We start from the raw sequence: 21,054 nt of genomic DNA on the forward strand, positions 1-21,054 counted from the left end.
ATTAGCATATATGTACAGATTGGTGTTCGTCAGTATTTCTCCTGACTTATATATATAATAATAACTCAGGAAGGAGTGGCAATCGTATAACGTTTTCGTACTTTCTTCTTCAAACGACCGCCATTGCCTTTCTGGTGCAAGCTAGCATTCACGGTCTGTAACTTCGCGGCCATACAAAGAGTCAAAGTGCTACACGTGTCGACACCTGGAGAGTAACGTCACCTCCTCAAGTACAAGATAGAATCTGTCATATATCGTTGATATATATATATATGTATATATACGCGACTGCGTAGAGCGGACATCGGGAGCCAGGTCAAGGCTTGCTCTTGATCGATCACTTCATTGCTATCTTTATAATATCAAGTTTGGCTTTGTTTTTAGTCATTAGCTTCGATGGCATTTCGCGACGATAGTACAGAGTCAATACGTCTGTTTCGAGTACATCATCTCCTGTCTTTCCTACGCAGACGCTGCGATCGCATTGTATATGGGATGTAAAGAATGGCAGTTGTTCAGACGCTCATCCCTTGTTTATGTTCGAATGTACTAACGATAAGGAGAGCGGCACCCTGTCCAACTTGTTCATGGTTTGCCTTTTCAATTTCTGCCCTAGCAAAACATTTCTGAGTAGCAGTAATTCGTTACGTTTGGAGAGGACGAGCCCCTAGTAAAGCTTCAGGTGGTAACGGATATTCCTTCAACGGGTTGGCAAACTCTAGCTAAGGTACTTTGTGGCTCTAGCATTTAAACATGCACGACAAGACGAGATCACGCGTACTCGTTTTTTTGCCGTAGTGCGTACGTGCATAAAATGCGCCCACGTCAGTGTCCACGGTTTCTTGACGCTGGCTGCTTACTTCTTGCTGGTGCTGGCGTCAGCTTATCGAAGACGTATTGACCGCTTTTAAGCAAATATTTCTTTTAATATTTCAAAATGTTATTACTTAACTCTTTATGCGCCGTTCTAATATAACCGTCTGTAATTTTTCCGTTGAAACCATAACACAAATGGAACTTTATAACCATAAAGTTCCATTTGTGTTTGTTTTGGTTGAACGATTGTAACAAACAATTTTTACGTACTTTCAATGGAACTAAATGAACGTTATTAATGGTGATAGTCTGATGATACAAGGTCCGGGCGGATGTATTGAAATTGTCGTCCAGCTTCTCTCAATTTTTACCGACTAGCTAAAAATGCTTTATGTGATCTGGCGCTGTTATGATGGAAGACGACGCTGCCGATCTGTCACTGTCAATGATGACAGTAGCGATTCAAATCAATCGTTTCGTCACACGGCAGCGACCTTTAGTTTCACCAAATACATAGCTGCACCTTTTCCGGCGTCGGTTTTGCCATAAATTGTGGAGCACACTTATTTATTAACGTTTTTTTCTAGTTCAGACATTATTGTCGTATGTAATCCACTTTTTATTAGTCGTGATCAACCGCTTTATAGATTACTTGGTACTTTATAGATGACAAACGGAAATAGGGTCGAATACATTTTTTACGCCAATTTAATTTTTGAACACGAAGTTTTTTTAATGGCCAATTTTGTTCAACCGGCTTCAGACAGTTCCTTTGCGATATGACCGCCATTCCAATATCGGTGTAGCTCACTTTTGCCATAATTTCATTAACTTTTTTTTGCTTAGGTCGAGATCTACAGAACTAAATCGGCAGAATCTTCTTTTATTTCTATTCGACCATCTATTCCATATTGACCATGAAGAACAATTTCATGGATCTAGATAGTATTTGTGCCTTTATCGTAATAAGCTGTAAAGTATAGAACATTTTTGCAGAAATTTCAATTATCTTCAAGGAACTTTAAATCTAAATATAGACACCTTAACCATTTCAATACGTCTAGTATTACTGCCCAAACCAGATGACACCAACGCCGATCGTGTGATTTAGCTATGTGACTCAAAAGCTGGAAAATGAATCAATACTTTGTTGACAAGCAAACAGTGCAGCACGTATCGACATTGTTAATGATGGGCAATGCTTATTTATACCAGAACGTTGATTTTGCCAACATGAACAGGCGACAGCAGCCGTGACGACTATTACTGCTCCCGCTGCCATGATAAGAAGCCGTACACAACATTCTGGGAAAGCGTGACCTTCCCTGCACAATGAACTGTGGACGCAAGAACTTTTTTTTCTAAAAGAGGACAAGCCTTCTGTAGCCTGACTACTATTATGTATTTTACATTAGGACGCTAGCGATATGTAACTAAGCTACAGAAACTGGATACATTTGGTAGACAAGTGTTTTTCCTAGAGATTTCTTTCCGAGTAAACTCATGCCACGGAAAATTGACAGATTACAGCTCAACCATCATCTCATTTTGTTACGCCATGTGTCATATCTTCCGCTATGGCACATTCATTGCTGAGGTGACCATTAGCGTAAACTCATTCCATTATTTTAAATAGTGTGTTTGCTATTATTCGTGGAGACCCAGAATTCACTTGACCATACCATTGCACATCTCTATGCTTCGAGCTGTTAGACCCAGTTCCATTAAACGGCTGGCTGACTCGCAGACGAAGTCTATCCATGTCCGGGTTCGAAGCTAAACCACAACATGTCGCCAAGGTTAGACAAATACGTTACTCAGTAAGCTATCACGGGGACCACCGTATGTCTCTTATATCCAGGCCTATCTGTTTGTTGACATTAAAATTTTCACAGTCCAACATTTAATTGTTCGGTTTTTTTATAATCTCACTTTATTTATTGTTAGTTACTATAACTTACTCGAGCTAAGATGAACAGCTGATAGCACTGCCCCACTTGAAAATTGTAATCTCTTTCAGCATCATCCACACACGGTTTCTGTCATTGGAAGCACCAGACATGCACAGGGTAAAACAGTTAGCCAACGAGAAGAACTCTTCACGACACTTCGATAACTTTAAAACTCGTCTTAGCACAACCCGCCATCATCATCATCATAAGATGACATCATATTAGAGTTTTTGCAATAATATGACATAGCGAACGACGTATGACTAAATTGACGTTTTCAATGTTAGCATTGTCGTTGCAGCTGACGTAACGTGCCTCGCTACCAATCATTATTACAAATACGTGTACTCAACAAAAAGCCCGTGACATAACCTCACTTGTTCTCATTATCATTACCTTCATCACCATAATTACGCATGTCACCCATGTTGTAAATAAAAGTCCTTTTTAATATGTCTACATTTCTATATCTATATATATATATATATACTTCGATATAAATATGATTACTTATATCAACTATCAAAGCTCAAAATCACAACACGCGGACGATTGTGATGGGACCTTTTCGTATATATATATTAGTTCCAGCAGAGCTGTTTGCAGAATGTCTATGGTGCTTGCTGGCGTACTCGTTATCGTACATGCTGCGCATGCGTAGTACGAAAAATCTCCCGGCCGTCTTCATGCACAATCAGCTTAGTAAACAGATGTCCGCTAGAGATATATCGCTATATTCACGTGAAGGAACGTGTTGACATTTCAAGTTCTTCGTACATACCTAGGCGAAGACAAATTATAAGTAAGTATATAGCATTTTTCGCCAATATTCTGCTGTTGGCTGTTGCTGCGGAAGCTTCTGTAGCACGAAGCTATTGCTTAACCGGAACATGCGCCATAGTCCTCAGATTGTGGGCGGTGAAGGCTAGCGACCTGAGTTCGTTAAAGGACCTTAACAAAGTGAGGTGGTCCCATACCAATGGTCAGTACAACCGGCTCAATGACTGTCGGAAATATCCACAACGTTGCGCTAATTATAAAATACATAGGAGCCCGCTCGTTGTTGATTATTGTTATGAAGATACTGTTATTGTGAGAGAGAATTCAGAAAATGCTGGTACTGCGCATGGCGACTGACGGTCAACTTCGGTCGCTTATGCAGTTGCTCCTATCGCGGTGGACGAACTCATATGGAGAGTACTTCCGATCTCGAATTGAGTCGGGCTTGGCGTTCATCTGCGAAGCGTTATTTACATAAACATGATTTTGTTCTTCGTTAGTATCGACTGTTAGCAAAGCGTACTCTTTGTTCCCTGGCGATGCGAAAGCAGAAAAAACGAGACCTTGACCAGTCAGTAGCTTTCATATGGGAATCGATAGAGCAAATCTCATGCGTGTAGTCATAATTCATGCTAAGACCCTGCCCAGTCGCACCAGCTACGTATCGGCTTAGGTTGACGCAGATTAGTTAAAGGGAAGGCAATCGGATCCAGTGAAGTACTCTCGTCGAAAACCAATCGACGATGCTGATATAGAGTTGCTGTCCAGGCCAAAGCCTATACGTGTTTTGTCGTTGAGCCGTGATAAAATGATCACAGTTAGTCACAACTTATATTCTTCCATGGATGCGATCCTGCTGAAATAAAAGTTCATTTGGTGTTGTTTTCAATGGATCATTTGAAGCTCACTATGATGGTTAGTTGTGCATCTCACCTCGTCGTCCGTTTAAATTATTTGTGCTTACGCTGCCTTCTTAATATGTAGAATTACTCATTACGCTATAAGTATTACTAATGATGCCATTGATTAGTTTTCTCGACTCTATGCGCAAATTCCGTTTCTGTTTAACCTTACGTGAATGAAGGGTTTTCGGTCGAGTAATCTTATCGAAGCCTGCCAACGTATGCGACCTAGATCAGTGACCACGAAAACTGTGCGGCCAACAAAACGAGACGTCTACGTGTCTTGAAAAGATACGTGGCAAACAGGGCCAGTGATGCAATGGCGTATCACAAAAAAACTCTACTCATCTCAACTCTCCTCGACCATTCTAATTCTCCACAGCGTCATTGCTTAAAACTTGGATGCGTTACCGAAACCTTCATCTCTCTAACCCCAAAAAAAAAATAAGAAGATCGCTCTCAGAAGGTTGACAAGAGTTTTGTGCCTACACGGCCGTGCTGTTGTTATTGTTGTTGTTATTGTGATGGTACGGTTGAGCGTAGGCACATCTTCACCCTGACTGCCCAGAGTGTAAACGTTTTAAGTTTCAAATTATCCAAGAGTCGTGCTATTATATTTATCACGACGTTTCTAAATTTATTTCAGTCGTCTTCAGCACTTACGTTAATAAATGCTCGTTTCGTTGCTATCCCTGATTTAACGCAGGACTGTTTCTGCAGGACACCGTGTAAAAGTTACACCGCTGGAGAAGACTAATTATTGACTACAAGTTTCTCGCAGGTCCTATACTACCTTCCTATAACGCTATTTAGGGTTTCTAGCACTGGTCTTGTTGCCTAGTTCCACTACTTTTCACGCCTGTGATTTCAACGTGTTGGTCTTTGATTACTTCGTACAAATAATATCTTCTGTAACGATGACTTCGTTGCTTCTGGTAGAGCCGGTCGATTTATTGAGGGCAAGAGTCGATCTGGTACCGGCTGTATCTCGGTCCTCCTGATACATTGGCGTCTGATCCGTCGAGCTCCCTACCACGATGCAGCTATCCTACTAGCTGGATAGAATATGTGTGCGGACGATAGAATAGTAAGACTGACCAATTCAGCCTGTGACAACCGTCACAGATATTGAGTCTTATAATATGTATACCCATGTACGCTCGTAAGCGATAACGCAATGCGGTTAGATGTTGTACGACGCTCTGTCTAACAATGCGAAGCCGATGTCTCCGCTAAGCTTGCAGATGTACGCTATGTAGAGATTGACTTGAGCTCTGGACTGATTACTGGGATCCCATTGAAGTCGACCTTGAATGGCTTACTCTTCGAGCTTGGCGATTGGCGCGGAACAATTATACCCATAGTTGGTTTCGGCGTTCGACTCCTCAATAGCTACACTCACACACTCCGTTTGTTGTTGTTGGATAATTAGATGTGAACGACCCTCCTGATAATGGCATTGATGGTAACCGCCGACGGCTGCCCCAGGTTCACCTTGGTCACGGTAACCCTGTGTTGTCTCCTTGTATCCGCTATTTCTGTCCTTAACGTGGTCTGCTTTCTGTGAGCCGTTGTTGTCCTTGACGCGACGTCCCTTCCTATTTGTTTGCTTCGACGCTGCGATCTCCGCCTCTCCATCCTGAACCGTCACCCCTGATCAGCGCAACATCGAAAAACGCAATCAGGACAAAGTACAACGAACATAAAATAAGGTCAGACATGTTAGTTGATATCAATTGAAAAGATTGCAGGTGAATAAGCATTGTTAATCACGTTAACGTATTGAGCCCATAGGAGCCTGTAATGCGTCTTAGGTTCAGACAAAGAAGCATCTACTACTACAGTCGCGGAGCTGAGACGTGGTAGTAAAGGTAGCAGTTAGTACAATCAAGCTATTAGAAGCGCTGCGTCCAACTGTAAGCCTCAGTCATGTTAGATAAAATGGATGACAACAACAGCAGAAATAACAACGCGGTCAGACCGTACGGTGAGAGGACGGCGCGTCTCTAGAAGACGTTCCTATTGTGTATAGAGATAAAAAGGCTTTGGGTTTCCTTGATTAGTACAATTTAAGAATGGCAATTCACATAAACATGACAACAGCCCTCTTGAAACGTCTTTGGATGCGTTCATCCGTCTGGCAAGGATAATTTACGACCTCTTTTGGAAATCATCTTCACTTTTTTACTCTTTTTTAGTGAAACAAATCCTTTACATATGTCGCATTGCTCACGCACCATAATTAAGACAGTTAATTAGGCAGCAGAGATACTATTTCTTGCAAAGAACATAGGCACAGAAGGCATCCCGATAGAAAATCGACCGAAACCCCGTCTTCCTGCTCGCCAGTCACCGCGTTGGTGTTGCATGGAAGTTACATGCTGAGACATAAATCATATAGAACTGTGCCACTAATACTGAGCGTGTCCCTTGATATAACCAATGAAAATTGTAATAATAACTAACGGGTATTTTTTTTCAGAGTAATATTTCATATTTTACCCTAATTGCATCGAGGTATGAAACTAGTCGACTTTTTACACCCAAGGAAATATAACAATGATAACAATGCAATCCACAAAATGTAAGGGATACAGTTTTTAAGTGATCTATATTTATTAAATTACATGATTTTTAGATATCGTTCCCCGGGATTTGGAAACGAACCTCAATAATTAATGCAACGAGTTTAAAATTTCTGTATTTTTGAGACACACTATAAATTCCGAATGCCATGAAAAAAATGGCTATGATTTTTTTTTTATCATGCTATGGTAGATTTGGTATACTGGGAAATGATCAGCATTCTCGTATCGCCCTGCCATGAGGCAAACACATGCAGCTGAAAATAGCTGATTTTTTGTTACCGAAAAAACGTAGTGCAATCGCATCGTGCATGGTTTCATATGCAGAACATTTTTCTATCATAGGACGATGTCCTAACGTCTATATAGGTCTTATATGGCCTATCGTCATTTCATCCTGTCTGTGCTTTATTTAGACTCTAGCTTATCTACGAATTCTGTGTGCCTTTAGCAGTTTAAATAAACAGTAAATAGACGGATTCGGCGATTCGGTGAACGATGCCCGTAATTAGATTCACAAAACTAACATATTATAATAGTATTAAAGCGTCGGCCACTGTCAAATGTTGGCCGGGTACTCTTCATTTGTATTAGTCGAAATTTAAATAATCATTTAATTTAACATTATCCTATACATTAAAAAATGTAGATAAAAGAACATGTATAATAAAGCACATGAACTGCGTAGCGCGAGCGTCTCTTACGGTTGTTTCTATCTGTTGTTGTTCTTTGCGCACCCAACTCAGCGGGTCTTTTCGTGAGTGACAAATGAGTTTTCCCAATATTGGTCGCCGGCAAACAGAAACGAAGAAAAGTTGAAGCGAGACGACATTTTCTGTGACAATCGCGTTAAGACCATCAAAAAACTCATAATAAACGTATGTTACTTTATCAATGAAAAACCGATCTACACCTAAGCGTTGTACGTTCTTCATCAATTCGAATTTAATACCTGTCACAACGTATTACCGTAGAGACCATCTTGCTAACAATGAGTTTTGTGACCAGCCAAATTTTTCGTGCGCGTGCTTTAATAATCCTTGCCTGTCGACCCTTGCTTGGCCGTTCCTTCCTGTTCTATCCGAGTTCTTCTCTATACGATTTGTCGGCGTAAAATCCTACTCGTATTTCCTAACTATATTGGCATCGATAACGATAAACCAAACTGCCCATCACTTTGCAAATACCAGAAGCCTCCATTACGCTTATGCCCTGGCTGATTAGTTGTACAGATCTTCGAAACTATTTTGTGTATGTGTATATTTCAATGTGTGCGCGAAGATCTCCTGAGATTTGCTCATTGATCGCAAATCGAACGAATCCGGAGCAGCTGTATTTACCATGAATGTGAACTGGACTTTTACCCAGACAACCAATGAAGTCACAGCCATCGGTTAGCCATATCCAGATATTTCGTAAAGAGGAGAAGAAAGAAGCGGCCAGATCGAGAAGCAGAATCAAATATAATACTCTCATCGAGAAATATTTAATAAGGTCTTCCGATAGCGTCTTCTCTACACATTATCATATATCAGCAGGACCCAGATTTCGGCCACTGAATTGGTCAGCATTGCGTTCCGGCAACATTTATAAGCGCGAGCATGGCCGATAAATTATTAAATCGGTATGTATTGAAAAAGGCATCGTCTTTAATTATGACTATCGTTAGCCTTTGGATTAATAGGTCAACAAATGCTATCTATGAAACGATACGAACGTACAAACTGAAACTCACCGCCAAATGAATTAAATTGAACTTTTCTCTTAGAAGTATATATTATATAGGAAGAACAAATAAATAACATGATATCAGGGCTACGGAGTTGGAACTATACGGTTCCAAGTCCCTCATGTTATCTAACGCGCAATTGTGATTCTCTCTTCATCAATTGACTTATCATTAGCTAATCATAAACATATTTTTATTAGCATTTAATAATAGAAGGTATAAACAGGTCTGTACAAAGAAGTTTAGGTAGCTTGGCCTACGGTGCACGAAAGAGAGACAGCGTTCGCACCATGGGTGCCTATTGATTGCTTACTAGCTAAGTTCAGAGATATCAGAAGACTTTTCTATTTAATGAATAGGCGCGGGTGTAGTATATCAAGCAGTATTCGATCAGCAATAGAAGCTTGTAAATAACTATAGTGTATATAGTTTTAAATACTAGACATATCGGTGAGAAATCTCTCAGTTGGATTATCATTGGCATGGGATTTCGAGGCTTTTCTAACAACAACAATAACAAAAACCCCGTATGTACTCAGCCGTCACCGCTAGCGACTACATGGTTGTCTACCTATGAAATTCGCTGTAAGATGCTTGATAGCGCTAGCACAAAGACGTGCGTATGACATTATCATGCACCTCACATGATTCGCTAGCAAAGCTTCAACAACACCAAGTATGCCTTATGTCTGAAATAATGAAGAAAACAAAGATGGCAGCTTTGCTTTCGATTCTCCCCGGCGAAGCTCAGGCAAGTATTGAGGGTAGTCAAGTATTGAATTTAGCGATCTCATTTTGTAATTGGTAAATGGCACGAAGACAACGCTTAGCGTAACAAAGCGCTGCGGGCACTAACATAGCATTTGGTCTAGCGAATACTGATTGCCGTTTGAGGGTGGGCTACGCCTGTTTATTACAATGCTAGAAGCGCTTTTAGCAATTTTCTGTCTTGCCCGTGTCGCTTTTAACTGCCTAACTTCTAAACTGCATTAAAACGTTGTAGCGTACACATACCAGTCGACTCCTCGGTACAGACTCTTTCTCTCTCCCTCCCTCCCTCCCTCCCTCTCTCTCTCTCTCTCTCTCTCTCCCCTCTCTCACAAGCTTTCGTTTACAGTTGTTTTCAAAAGCTTTAAGGAACAAATTGTATTCTTACTATATGGCCACGGGAGTTGGCGGTAGTCACCAAGAATTATAACGAAAAATTCTGGTTTATGCAGTGCTAAAGATGCTGATAGACTTAGCAGAACTGCCAGGCCATAAGCACCAGAAATGCTACGCATGCGCAACGCTTGACGATCACGACGCGCTTTTCGCTGTGGTCGAACCTACCTGGCAGGGCGAGATTATAGAGAGAATCATTGGAGCCAAGCAGACGATGACGGCGAAGAGGCGCAGCGCGCCGCGGCTCTTCCGGTGTTATAACAAGTTTGAGGAAGCATAGGAAGGCGCCCAACGCGATGAAAAGTAACCCCACGGTTCGTGTAGGCGTCACTTGAACACCTACGCCAATAAACAGCAAAAACAGACCTAAAACACGGACAAACAATGTATCAGATTCTACCCGATTTCGTATTTCAGTCAGGCATGGTTTGTTTCGATGTAATTCTGTGCCGTCTGTTAAGCATTACCTGGTATTCGAACGCACCACGCCATCAACGAACGCTACAGGTAGGCACGTGATTCAGTGTCTTAGGTAGACCGCGATTCATAAACGATATATTTATTTAATGCTAATAACAACATCATTGAGTCAAATGAAAATTTGGTATCTAAAAAGCAGCGAAAGCTGCTGACTAGCTTAATGTGTGCAGGAGTCAAAATTTCAGTTTTCAATAAAGATTTCCACCGACTTTAGTTTGCTGTTGTATTTATTTATGATATGCTATACAGTGTAACTGCCATTGTAAGCGAAGTTAGTCACCTCAATTCCTGCCGGTTTTAAATAGATAGTGAATAAGAACCCGTATTCAGGAAGGCATGGAAGCTAAGAAGTTGTTGGAGAAAGCTTCAATAAAGTATTGTTTGATTATGGCAGTCCTCATGCATATGCGCACTATTGTGATTTTCGGTTATTAGTAATACCTATAGTTACGAACATGATCGTGTACATGTATACATTCTTCTGGATTGACCAGGACAGTGCCTAAAAGGGACGATGACAATTCAAAGTATAAAACAAATATGAGTTTTTTTCTAATTGGTTGAATTGAAGTATTGGCGATTTGTCATGAGCAGGATGACGTCCTGTTAGATCTTAGTCGTAAGTTACCTGTGACAAGACACAGGGTGCCGCAATACATAAACAGTTTTTCCCGTTGTTCCTGCTCCCGTGACTTGAATCTGAAACGAAGCCAATAGCCAACACTTTATTTTTATCGCTTATTGAAGTCAATGATCGTAGAATGAATGGAAATAGCATGTAAAATTATTAGCAAAGATCATTTGTGATCAGTGTAGCCGTTAAACTTATCGGCATTAGGTTCCTTTCCTCAATTGCTACATTGGAAATGAATCTGTGTACGCTCTCACGTCTTCCTTAACCTTTTTTTTTTTTCTTTGACAGTTTTGCTCAAACAAAAGTTAAAGTCGCCCTGGGTATTCTTTCGATTCTTGCCATCTACGAGTAATTGATTAAGTCAATAGGGTGTCGAGCGAGTTGTTGCTTGCTTCCAATAGAACTACAAATGTTATCTAGAGTTAATAAGTTAGCATTGATCGCTGAACTAGGCAAACTGAGTTAGGCTGGATAGCATTTGATTTGCCAGAGACGACAATGCTCGTTTTCAAAAGAAATCGGTCTAACTTTAACAGTGGTGCTATCCAATAAAGAACAAATCCGCTTTGACAGAGCAACCACTATCAATTACTGCGACGCTCGTTGAATAATAGTCTGCGTGCGTTGCTGAGAAACCAAATGGATCCCTTTCGAGAAATACTGAAAGCAAGTTTACTGAGCACATTGTTTCCCTCTGCATAGCAAACCTATTTTAGAGCTATATGTAGGTTTTGCCCTATTCTAGAGGGCGGCAATTCCTTATATAAAGCAATTTGCTATAAAAAGACTGCTTGCTTAATAGATTTGTTTTTCAAAAGTCGCAGTCTCGGAAGGACGACACGTAGTAGCTGCTCCTACAACGATAAAAACCTCCTGTTTCTCATTCACATTAACTTACAACGCATTACACTGCACCTTACGTTTTTCACTGTCTGCCATTACTACCTTTGGCTAATGTATCCTATGTATTACATTCTTATATTTCTTTTTACCGTACGAAACCCTTACGACTGTAAAATTAACGAAGAGATACTAATAGTTGGGCATCTGATATTCGAACACGTGAATCTAACACTTTCTTTTCATCTCAACCCGAGTAAAGCCCAGTCACGTCTATTGCCTTAAAGAGAGACCCGGACGCAGCGCACCTAGCTAACAATGCTTTAAGGTCGCCTCGTTTCTGCTTTATGCTATACTATGTGTGCGCTTGTGTACTTTTTTACCGATCTGCGTAATTTACGATTTTCCACATCTCATTAACAGATGAAACTATTTATGATAAGGGCGTGGTCCACATACCATGGTTATATAATGGTAAATGAACTAGTTTTGTATTTAAGAGCGAAGCCGTTATTGCCCGTCACAAACGAAGTACCTCATGTTTCTCAGATGTTACTATACCATACGCCAATCTACAGTAGTTCGATAAATGCCATAACACAGAGTGATAATTATTACAGTTCTGGAATAGTTATTTTTAATAGGGAAGCTATGCGTTTTTGATGAGTGCAAAGCTTAGGCACTGCATTCAATTGCTTAAAAACAATAGCCGTTTTTATTCATCGTTTATTTTTGCTAATTTTTTTGTTGTTAATGATTAACAGCCTTATCCGCTGTAAGAAAGCTCTTCTTTTTCCCTACAAGGCTTTTTGCGTGTTCTTTCTACCATTATGCTTAATTTTAAGTTTGAATTTTAAAAATGTATAGGTTAAATAGAAAAAAAATAAATTTTCTACACGAATTTTTTTTTTAAGTTAAAGTCGCCAAACTACGAAAGTAATCCTGGAAATTGATTCGCGTATAGTGAGTACTTTATGCATAAAAGATATTAAATCAGCTACCAATTATCTTCTTTTTTCTAAAGTAGTCAAGCTTGAAAAGTCGACAGCGATGCTTTCTTTTGCTTAAAAATACTCTAGTTCTTTTGGCAACTTTTTGATCTTGCGCCCCGCGAATAGGACGGATGGAAAATACAGTTTCTTTTGCCGTATTCTTTTTAGACTAAATTTGTAATTTATACAGAGTTTCTCAAAAATGTGTCACCCTGAATCATCAGCGATTAAGAAACAAGAAAAAAGAACCGCCGGACCAAAATGGCCATTGCCTTTCTGACAATCTAATGTTTTGCCACTTTTAATCGATCAATCAGTCAATCAACAGTGATTAATCAATACTTCCTAGAAGGCGAAATGTGGAAAATGGCAGTTCGTCGACTCAATATTGACCTAACGAAATCTAGAGAAAGGTCTGTTACCTCCGTAGGTTCATTAGTCCTGTTTGCGTGGGGCTACCCTTGCTTCGTCACCCCTCTTAATGGAATCCTAGCAAAATCTGATAAAGAAGACAAACAGTATTTTCGGCCGCTCGTTCTCTGACATACTTGTTTGACTCTGACCGGTAACACGTGGTCCATGTTGCGAGTACAATAATATACGAGATTAACGAGACATCACATTGTGCCGTATATATATTGTACATATAGCGTGTTATACATAGTACATGTACACACATCGTGTGGTACTCTATTATATGCCATTCCTAAGTGTTAAGTGCAATCTATCCACTAGAAGATGCCTAGAGAGATCAAGCGTGGTTCGTAAACGACTCGCCTGTAGGTTATACATACATTAACATGACGTAGATAATAAACTGGGATAAGCTGGGAGCTGTGTTCTTTCTTAACTGAAACTGTTAACTATAGAAATTTAAAATTTGCACGAAAACGCGTAGTTATATCAATAACTATTTTTTTTCCGAAAGATTCCGAACTTCCACGAGTTAAGGAATTGGTTACATATATAGAAGGAAACAGTATATGTTATTATTTCTGTATCAAGATGTAGAACTTACTCATAGAAAAATAATTTTTCCTCGTTATAGTGCACTATGGGGGACAGCAAATGAGGTGTCTTCATAGCCGCTTAAAATGCTATTAGAATTGACTGACCGTATCGTGAACAACCATTGGCTGGCCCTACATTGGCAAGGAAGCAGTTAAACCAAAACGATGACACGATATTTTTCGTTATGTTAGCATGTATTAGTATAAAGCATGAAGGATCGACTTTTCAAAAAGTTTGTGACTAGCGCAAGGCCTATTTGCATATAGATGGCTATCGGAGTTTTATCTACTAGTTGGTTTCATACACGAGCGTGCGGAACGCACTAGGTACAAAACATCGAGCACGTCGGTTGACTAATCCATGAAACTGGATAAATCGTGTTAATACTAGTTTCTTATGTCGCACATATCATCCTCGTTGAGCCTTTGCACGGGCCTATCACTACCTACTCTATGTTGCATATATGTATCCGTTTAACATATTGGAATGTATGTGTGATAAGCCTCAGTTTGACATTATGGGTTAATTGCACCACTGTCGAACGAACCATAGAATCCAGAAGGAACCACAGGTTTAATTATTTTTTAGATGCATTTCATATTTCAGTGTTTGGCTGTGATCGCTCGCTGCTCTTAGCGTTATAAGTAAGTCGTCGCTTAACAGTAGTGTCTAGGTGTTCTAGGTTCCTATTGTGTCCAGGAAGGGCTTGGGGCCCCCAAACCAGCAGAGCTACCCTAGACCATTGCTTAATGGTGGCTTAGTTATAAAGCGTAGCAGGATCGTAGCAGTCGGAACCACAGCGCTGACTACAAGGACAAATTGGAAAGGGAGCGAGATGCTGGGGATATGTGGACAGTAGTTAGAGGTGCTTATTCATTGTGCTGTATTCTATTATGGGTATGTACTGTGTGCATTGCCGTGATGCTCGGTTAGTTGGTACGGTGTCTGGACGGTATTCGTACCTGACAATGCGTTGTGGTATGTCGAGCGTGGAAACGGACGGCGCTCTGTTTGCGTCTCCTTGGCTTGCGACGTCCTTGGCCTGGCCTCCAAATGAAGCAGCGGAACTGGCCCTCGCTAGGCCTGGTTTGCTCCGCTTCTTTTCGCGGCGCAAGGCCACCGCTGGCATTGCCGAGATCATCTTGATTGTTGATCGGCGGCTTGCTCTTCTACTTTGTATTCTATTTTCTTTTGAGTAAACACTAATAACTTTTCCTCTAAGATCTGGCTTGTGGTCTTGATCGCAAAAGGTTAATTAACTTCCCGTTTGAATTATGCGGCTTAAACAATAGACAGAATCTAGATAGAATGTGCCAGTTGGTGTTAATTTTGGTGTAAATTTTCACAAAATCTCAAGTGTCGTTGCTTGTTTCTGTGTGTATTCAGTGACCACAAACAGTGTATCTCCATGCGATTCAGGTGTATGGTATATGTGATCAGTCTACAGCCGAAACCATTGCTATCCCTTAACTCCGGTTCGCTGGGCTATGCTAGCTAACGTGAAGCAAAGGCTCGTTTCTGTTTAGCGTGTTTTTTTGGCAATGAGACCCAATTAAGCCTGCTAAGCGGTATAGTCACTGCAAACGGTGGCTCCCACTGGTACGATTGGGCAAAGGTTGTTGGGCGAAAAATGCAACAATGTTAATTATGCAGATTTCCTTCACTGGGCCTTTTTGCCTACGTCTTCGCTGCGCGAGCCAATTATATATTATCGATAGTACTAGAACATGTTAGTTATCTAAATCAGTTTCTTTTTATTATCTGCACCGAACGTTGATGCTGAAGGTGTTCCAATGTCCAAGGTATCCATCTTCAAAGTTCCTGTTTGCGTTCCTTCGCTTCTGCTGCCCTGTATGTGATATGTATCTGTAACGGAAAAACAAAATAGAATTAGGTCCGGAGAACTCACCTTTATTACACACTCATGTTGAGGTCTATAACTATCTGTACCCTGTAACTGGTAAGGTGCCGAGTTCGAAAACGTTTCACCGATAGGTCAGTCAATGGAACATAAACGCATAAAAGTAATGAGCGAGGAGGCGCAAATTAATGGCTTGATGTGGAGTCAGTCCTGTCGTATATTCTCTTGTGGAATGGTTAGGACAAAAAGGACTGCTTCTTCTATGCAAGCAGGTTAGATTAGGAATACAACTTAGAACAACAATATAACTCATAGGGCACCAACAGGTTTGGAACTAACCTAGGAGAGTGATATAAAAGTTATGCAAGAATTGGATACAATATAACTTAGGTGGTCAGTGGTTAACTGAGGCGTTTATGTCACGCTTATAGATGACCCCGTTTCAGCAACGTACCATTCGACAAGCCTCCACTGATCAACGATCTACAAATCCATTCGGCCTTTGTGATCGTTCCGTCAACACTCGCTGCCAAAAAACTGACTTTGCCGAAATCCTTATTTCGACTAAAGGTCTTTTAAAGAGAGATTTAAGAGTAAAAATTTAGCTCCATCGCTTTCGTTCTATTATGTGAACAGCAAACGAGTAACATGTCAATGGAGAAAAATGCTGAATGATTCTCAAATAATGGCAAAAAGTAGGGACAACTGTTAGGGTAAAATACCTATTTTTCAGATCACACGCCACCTGTATTCACTTCGAAATCTATAGATAGCGTTGTCCAGACTCGTTGTTTATATTCCCTTCTGCCCCTCTTTCCCTTACCACCCGCAGAATAGGTCACCCACGGAGTGGCAATAAACCAGTTCTGTTTTTATTGTAGTACAATTTCAATCATTCTAGGTCAATGGTATATACAGACCTTTTAGCTTCTGTACCCTGCCAAACATGGCTTGTTCTATACTCCTACTTATCGTGCTTATTACACACAGGACCTTTTTGTGCCATTGCTTTATCCGCATCCATAGCCGCATTCGTTCTATGGCTATGTTAGTGGCTTCTGTCAAGTGGAGGATCATGCTTGTTGTTAGGAATAGTTACGAATTCTCGACACAACCGAGACGCCCTCTTTTTTTCTAGCTAGTATAAGGCTTCATTTGTCTCAAAATAGAGCTCACCGCTTCAACAACTTTCTGATTTGATGGCAAGCAATCGCTCGTTACCCTGCCGGCATATTGAAAAGTTTTCACGTACAATCGCACTGTATGGTTTCGTATGATTGGAAGCCGATGCTCTGTAACCTGTTCTTTCCTGTGACCTTTTCAGTCTTTATCGTTCAACATCCGCTTAGCCTTGCCAACTTTTGCCTATCGATACTAACTTTCACTGGTCCTTATTAGAGAAAAAACCAGCAGTATCAGAATTCGGGCACGTTGACCGGAGACGCAACATAAAAACTGTTTGCGTGGGCAAACGCAGTTCTGCCTACGAGATGTTCAAGCGTATATCGGTAATTTAGGTCGGATCCGTCAGACTCACTTGTGCCACAGTTGTTTTCGGTCCCCTGACTTAAGAAAAAGTATGGCGTAAAATAGGCTAGCATGTTGCCCCTTAAATTGATGCCATTGTCTTTGACAATATTCGTTGCCTTTAAATGCAGAGAAAATAAACGGAAGAGAAGTTGAATGCCAATAAAGTAACGGCGAATTGAAGGAATTTTTATGTTTCTGTTTTTAATCCGCATTTCCTGTTTGCTTAAATTTTAACAAGAAGACTAAACGAAATGCCCTGTAAAATTTCGGTCCTCACTGTCAGATAGCGTCCATGAATTCCACAATCTATCCGCTAATAGCCGTGGCGCTTTTATCTGCAGACGCTACATGAGAACACACTATGATCTTGTAATTAGAAAGTAATATATTAACATTTGCTGTTGTCAATCCTCCCCATAGGCTGAATAATGGTATTCTTCTTGTCACTAATGTTACTTTAACTGGTAGAGCCGTTTTAGCTACCCGACGTGGGGCATAGGCCCCAAACAATCCGATGTCCTACGCTCTCGCTCACAGCTCACTCGAAGCTCGGATTCAACTGTCCGACATCAAAAGCCCTTATTTTTGTCGAGTTTGTGAAAATCCAATGGCTTTTGGCAAGTGGCTCATTCGTGTCAAACAACTGAGAACTTTGCACTAAAGATACAAATATTATCTAGAGTATAAGCGATTCAGTGTAGTGTTTGAAAAGTGCGCACGCCTAATGATGTCAACAAAAACGTGAACAGGTGGTCGTTTTCTGAAACGACAGGTCGAATGAAGTATCGCGCGCATGAAGGTCCAGAAAGAGAAGCGCTTTTTCCGCTATGGAAAAGCATCATCACACTGCCTGCGTCGTCCAACAGCTTCCTCCATAACCATCAAAATCGTCATTATTCGGCTGCTGTTAATTTTCACTCAGCTACCGAAATGATGTTGCACCATTGAAGGCGGGCACAACGTAAATTGCTCGAAGCCAGGGCACTCAGGCGGTCCTCGATTCACCCACCTCATCTACTTCCGGAGAGACGACGGTGAGGTACCACTAAAGCAGCCTCGCGTCAGAACCCAGTAGAGCCCTCTCAATGTCATCTACGGTACCGTATTTTGTCGCGTAAAGAGTTTGCGGTATCGTACGATTCCGAAATATGCATGGATCTGCTATCCCGACAAACGACACTTAGTTTAGCATTGCTGTACCCGACGGGTCTGAGAAACGCAAAAGAGACGAGCAACCTACTCGGGACAGGCGAGAAACCTCTCCGTAGCAAAAAAACATGAGGCGCGTGGCCGGAAGGCGAGACTGCTGCCGACTATGATGTTCTTTTTCGAGTGCAATGAAATCAAGCCAATCCTTTACCGGTATCAGTTTCGAAACACTTAATCGTCGGATGTCGTCTGCAGATGCCGAAGACGCCGGCAGCCGCAGCGACACTGTCAAGGGTTCCGCCCACGTGGAAAGCAAATAGAGTAGTTCTACATTAAGTCAGCTTAAACGTGTACTATACCGGAAAAGCTCAGCCGGGTAACGCAATGAACTATTAAAAAAAAATTATGTTTTAGCCACTTGTACTAAATGCAAGAACTTTTTGTTGTAGCTCAGTTAAAGATTTCGTCTAATTACAGTGGGATTTTTCTCGCGAATTCATCAGTAATAGCAATAATTGCTATAATGATTAAGTGAATCGTAGGTGTAGCAATAACTTTGTCACCAGCGGTAATCGCAAAAGTTAACATTGTACTACCTATGTTACGATCCTAAACGACTTTTGTAGGTAACTGCGTAGCTGGTCATTTCGATGTAATTGTACCGAAACTATACATGGCTCGTAAAAGCCACCGTACACTAAAGCTAGCAGAAGTGACAATGCAAGATAATATTATCTGGCGTTACAGTTCGGTTAGGACGCCAACTACCGCCTTATTTAGGATGAAGGACAGCCTTTGCGGTACGTCCAGAGCATGGCTCCAAGGCATCGAAGACATACATGGGTCGATTTTCATTCGGTAAGCATATTTCGAAAGTAGGCTTTACAACAAATCACGGCAGATAATTATCAGAAGACCTCCTAAAGTTTACCGCATACGTCCAGTAGTTGTATTTGCAATCCGCTTTGTGTGTTAAGTTAAAAATGTTTTACTTGAGAGAATTAAACATCTTTTCGGTTTTAATCTTAAGCTGGCAAGGCCTAGCTGGCGACCTTGCAATCCTTGAAAGTATCGTCTTTAACTGGAAAGATACTTGCCTTTATTTATTCTGTTAATTCTCCCTTCTTCTTCTTCTTGCCCAGTTAAAATACATAAGATCCCAAAAGACATCATCGTATAATAGGTTGTTGATTCCACAGGGACTATCGCAGATGAAATTCGGGGGACTTTGTTTGTAACGGCTGAAACTTCTCAAATCCGGGAACCGTAATTACGGGTACGATGCTCTCTACACTTCGCCATCGTAGCAGATTACATGTATTCGTATTTATTTAACATAGAGGGCTCTTGAAAAAGAGTTGCGAGATTCAAATCGTTGAGTCACCGACAGGACAAGGACGTACTCAAATGACTCTATATTCTTTACGATAGCGTTCACAAAGCATGTTATTGCTTCACTGCAAATTATCGATATTTAGCTAGTGAACAACCTTTTACGTTTCGCGACACTTGGTTTCCTTCCTATTTAATTATTCTCTTACCTTTTCTTGTACCGTCAACGTCAGTCACATCATGGCTTCGCGAGGTGCGGAAAATACACAGCAATGCAAAGAGAGCTCTCGTTGCCGAGTGGTTGACGCAGGCGGATCAAAATCGCGCAGCCACCAAAAAAGTACGACGAGGAGAGGCAATGGCGCGACATCATTGACTGTGCTTTAGACCTATTCCATATCTCTTTCATGGGATCTAGCCTGTTTTTGCTGAACCATATGGTTGAGGATCACCACGCTACCAATACATCAAATAGCTATCATATGGTTTCCATAATCTTACGTTGTTTGAGGGTTTTGATAGAGCGTCCTGGATGGATGGACGGATGAATACAAGCACAATGATGAGGGATGCTCATCAAATGCTAATAATGACCTGTGACGCCATCTTTGGGGCACAGGTCTCGCTAGATGCATTGCCTCTTCCCTCGGGAAGCATAGCAAACCCACTCCTATGGCCTTCTTTAAGGCACATTATGGCAGACCGTCGAAAAGCTGATTCTGCCATGACCGAACTGCCATCAACGCGCTGGAGATATTTTGAAACATTCTCATGATCACTATGAAGTCCATCTGTCGGCCAGCATGAATAGCTTGTTCCAAAAACAAGCTGCTGAAAGACTCCCTTTATAATAAAAATTTGACAAGGGGCAGAAATAGATTCTATGTCCCTCTGGTGAACATTAAATATTGTTATGAAATGTCACAATGATAAGAGCTATAAATATCTATTAGGCGTTTAATTAGACAATTATGAAGACGATACGCTTTGCTGTTGTTTGCTAAAAGTGGATGTTTCCGAAAGTGAAATGATACTGCTGCAATGAGGCCCACGTTTATCCACTTCCTGACGATAGCCGATTTAAATGTATTAGTAATTAACTAACTCATTTAGGGTAACGCCCGCCGACGTCGGCGAATGACGCGCAACTGCGATCCCAATGGTAACGGAATAATTACGTTTAGAGCCACTAGTATTATTTTGTAGAAAACGTAACGTTTTTTCTGTTACGATTGGGATGAATCGTTTTGTTAGCTCATCGGGAGCAAAAACTTTTTCGAGGTAAAAGTGTTTGCTT

The 21,054-nt window shown here is 41.0% G+C and overlaps 1 protein-coding gene and 1 long non-coding RNA gene across 4 annotated transcripts in view; one reads left to right on the forward strand and one right to left on the reverse strand.

Annotated features, from left to right (window-relative positions):
* Positions 1-5,061: 5,061 nt before the first annotated feature.
* Positions 5,062-21,054, reverse strand: part of LOC111273664 (uncharacterized) — a 30,256-nt gene continuing 14,263 nt past the window's right edge. For 2 of the 3 annotated variants that reach the window (XM_022855486.2, XM_022855488.2), the window contains exons 2-5: positions 14,848-15,751; positions 11,037-11,107; positions 10,097-10,294; positions 5,062-6,103 (exon numbers count right to left, since the gene is read on the reverse strand). In XM_022855486.2, coding sequence (XP_022711221.1) covers positions 5,769-6,103; positions 10,097-10,294; positions 11,037-11,107; positions 14,848-15,026 — 783 coding nt within the window. In that variant the 5' untranslated portion in view covers positions 15,027-15,751 and the 3' untranslated portion in view covers positions 5,062-5,768. Of the gene's footprint in view, positions 6,104-10,096; positions 10,295-11,036; positions 11,108-14,847; positions 15,752-16,200; positions 16,479-21,054 lie in introns of those variants that run through there. The other variant, XM_022855487.2, reaches the window with a different exon arrangement.
* LOC111273666 (uncharacterized) lies at positions 10,288-20,306 on the forward strand. The gene is made up of 4 exons (XR_002687979.2): positions 10,288-10,435; positions 19,173-19,283; positions 19,625-19,701; positions 19,991-20,306. It is a non-coding gene; the product is annotated as an uncharacterized LOC111273666 (long non-coding RNA).

This window comes from Varroa jacobsoni, unplaced genomic scaffold (genome assembly GCF_002532875.2).
Source record: "Varroa jacobsoni isolate VJ856 unplaced genomic scaffold, vjacob_1.0 scaffold_211, whole genome shotgun sequence".
Classification (NCBI taxonomy): domain Eukaryota; kingdom Metazoa; phylum Arthropoda; class Arachnida; order Mesostigmata; family Varroidae; genus Varroa; species Varroa jacobsoni.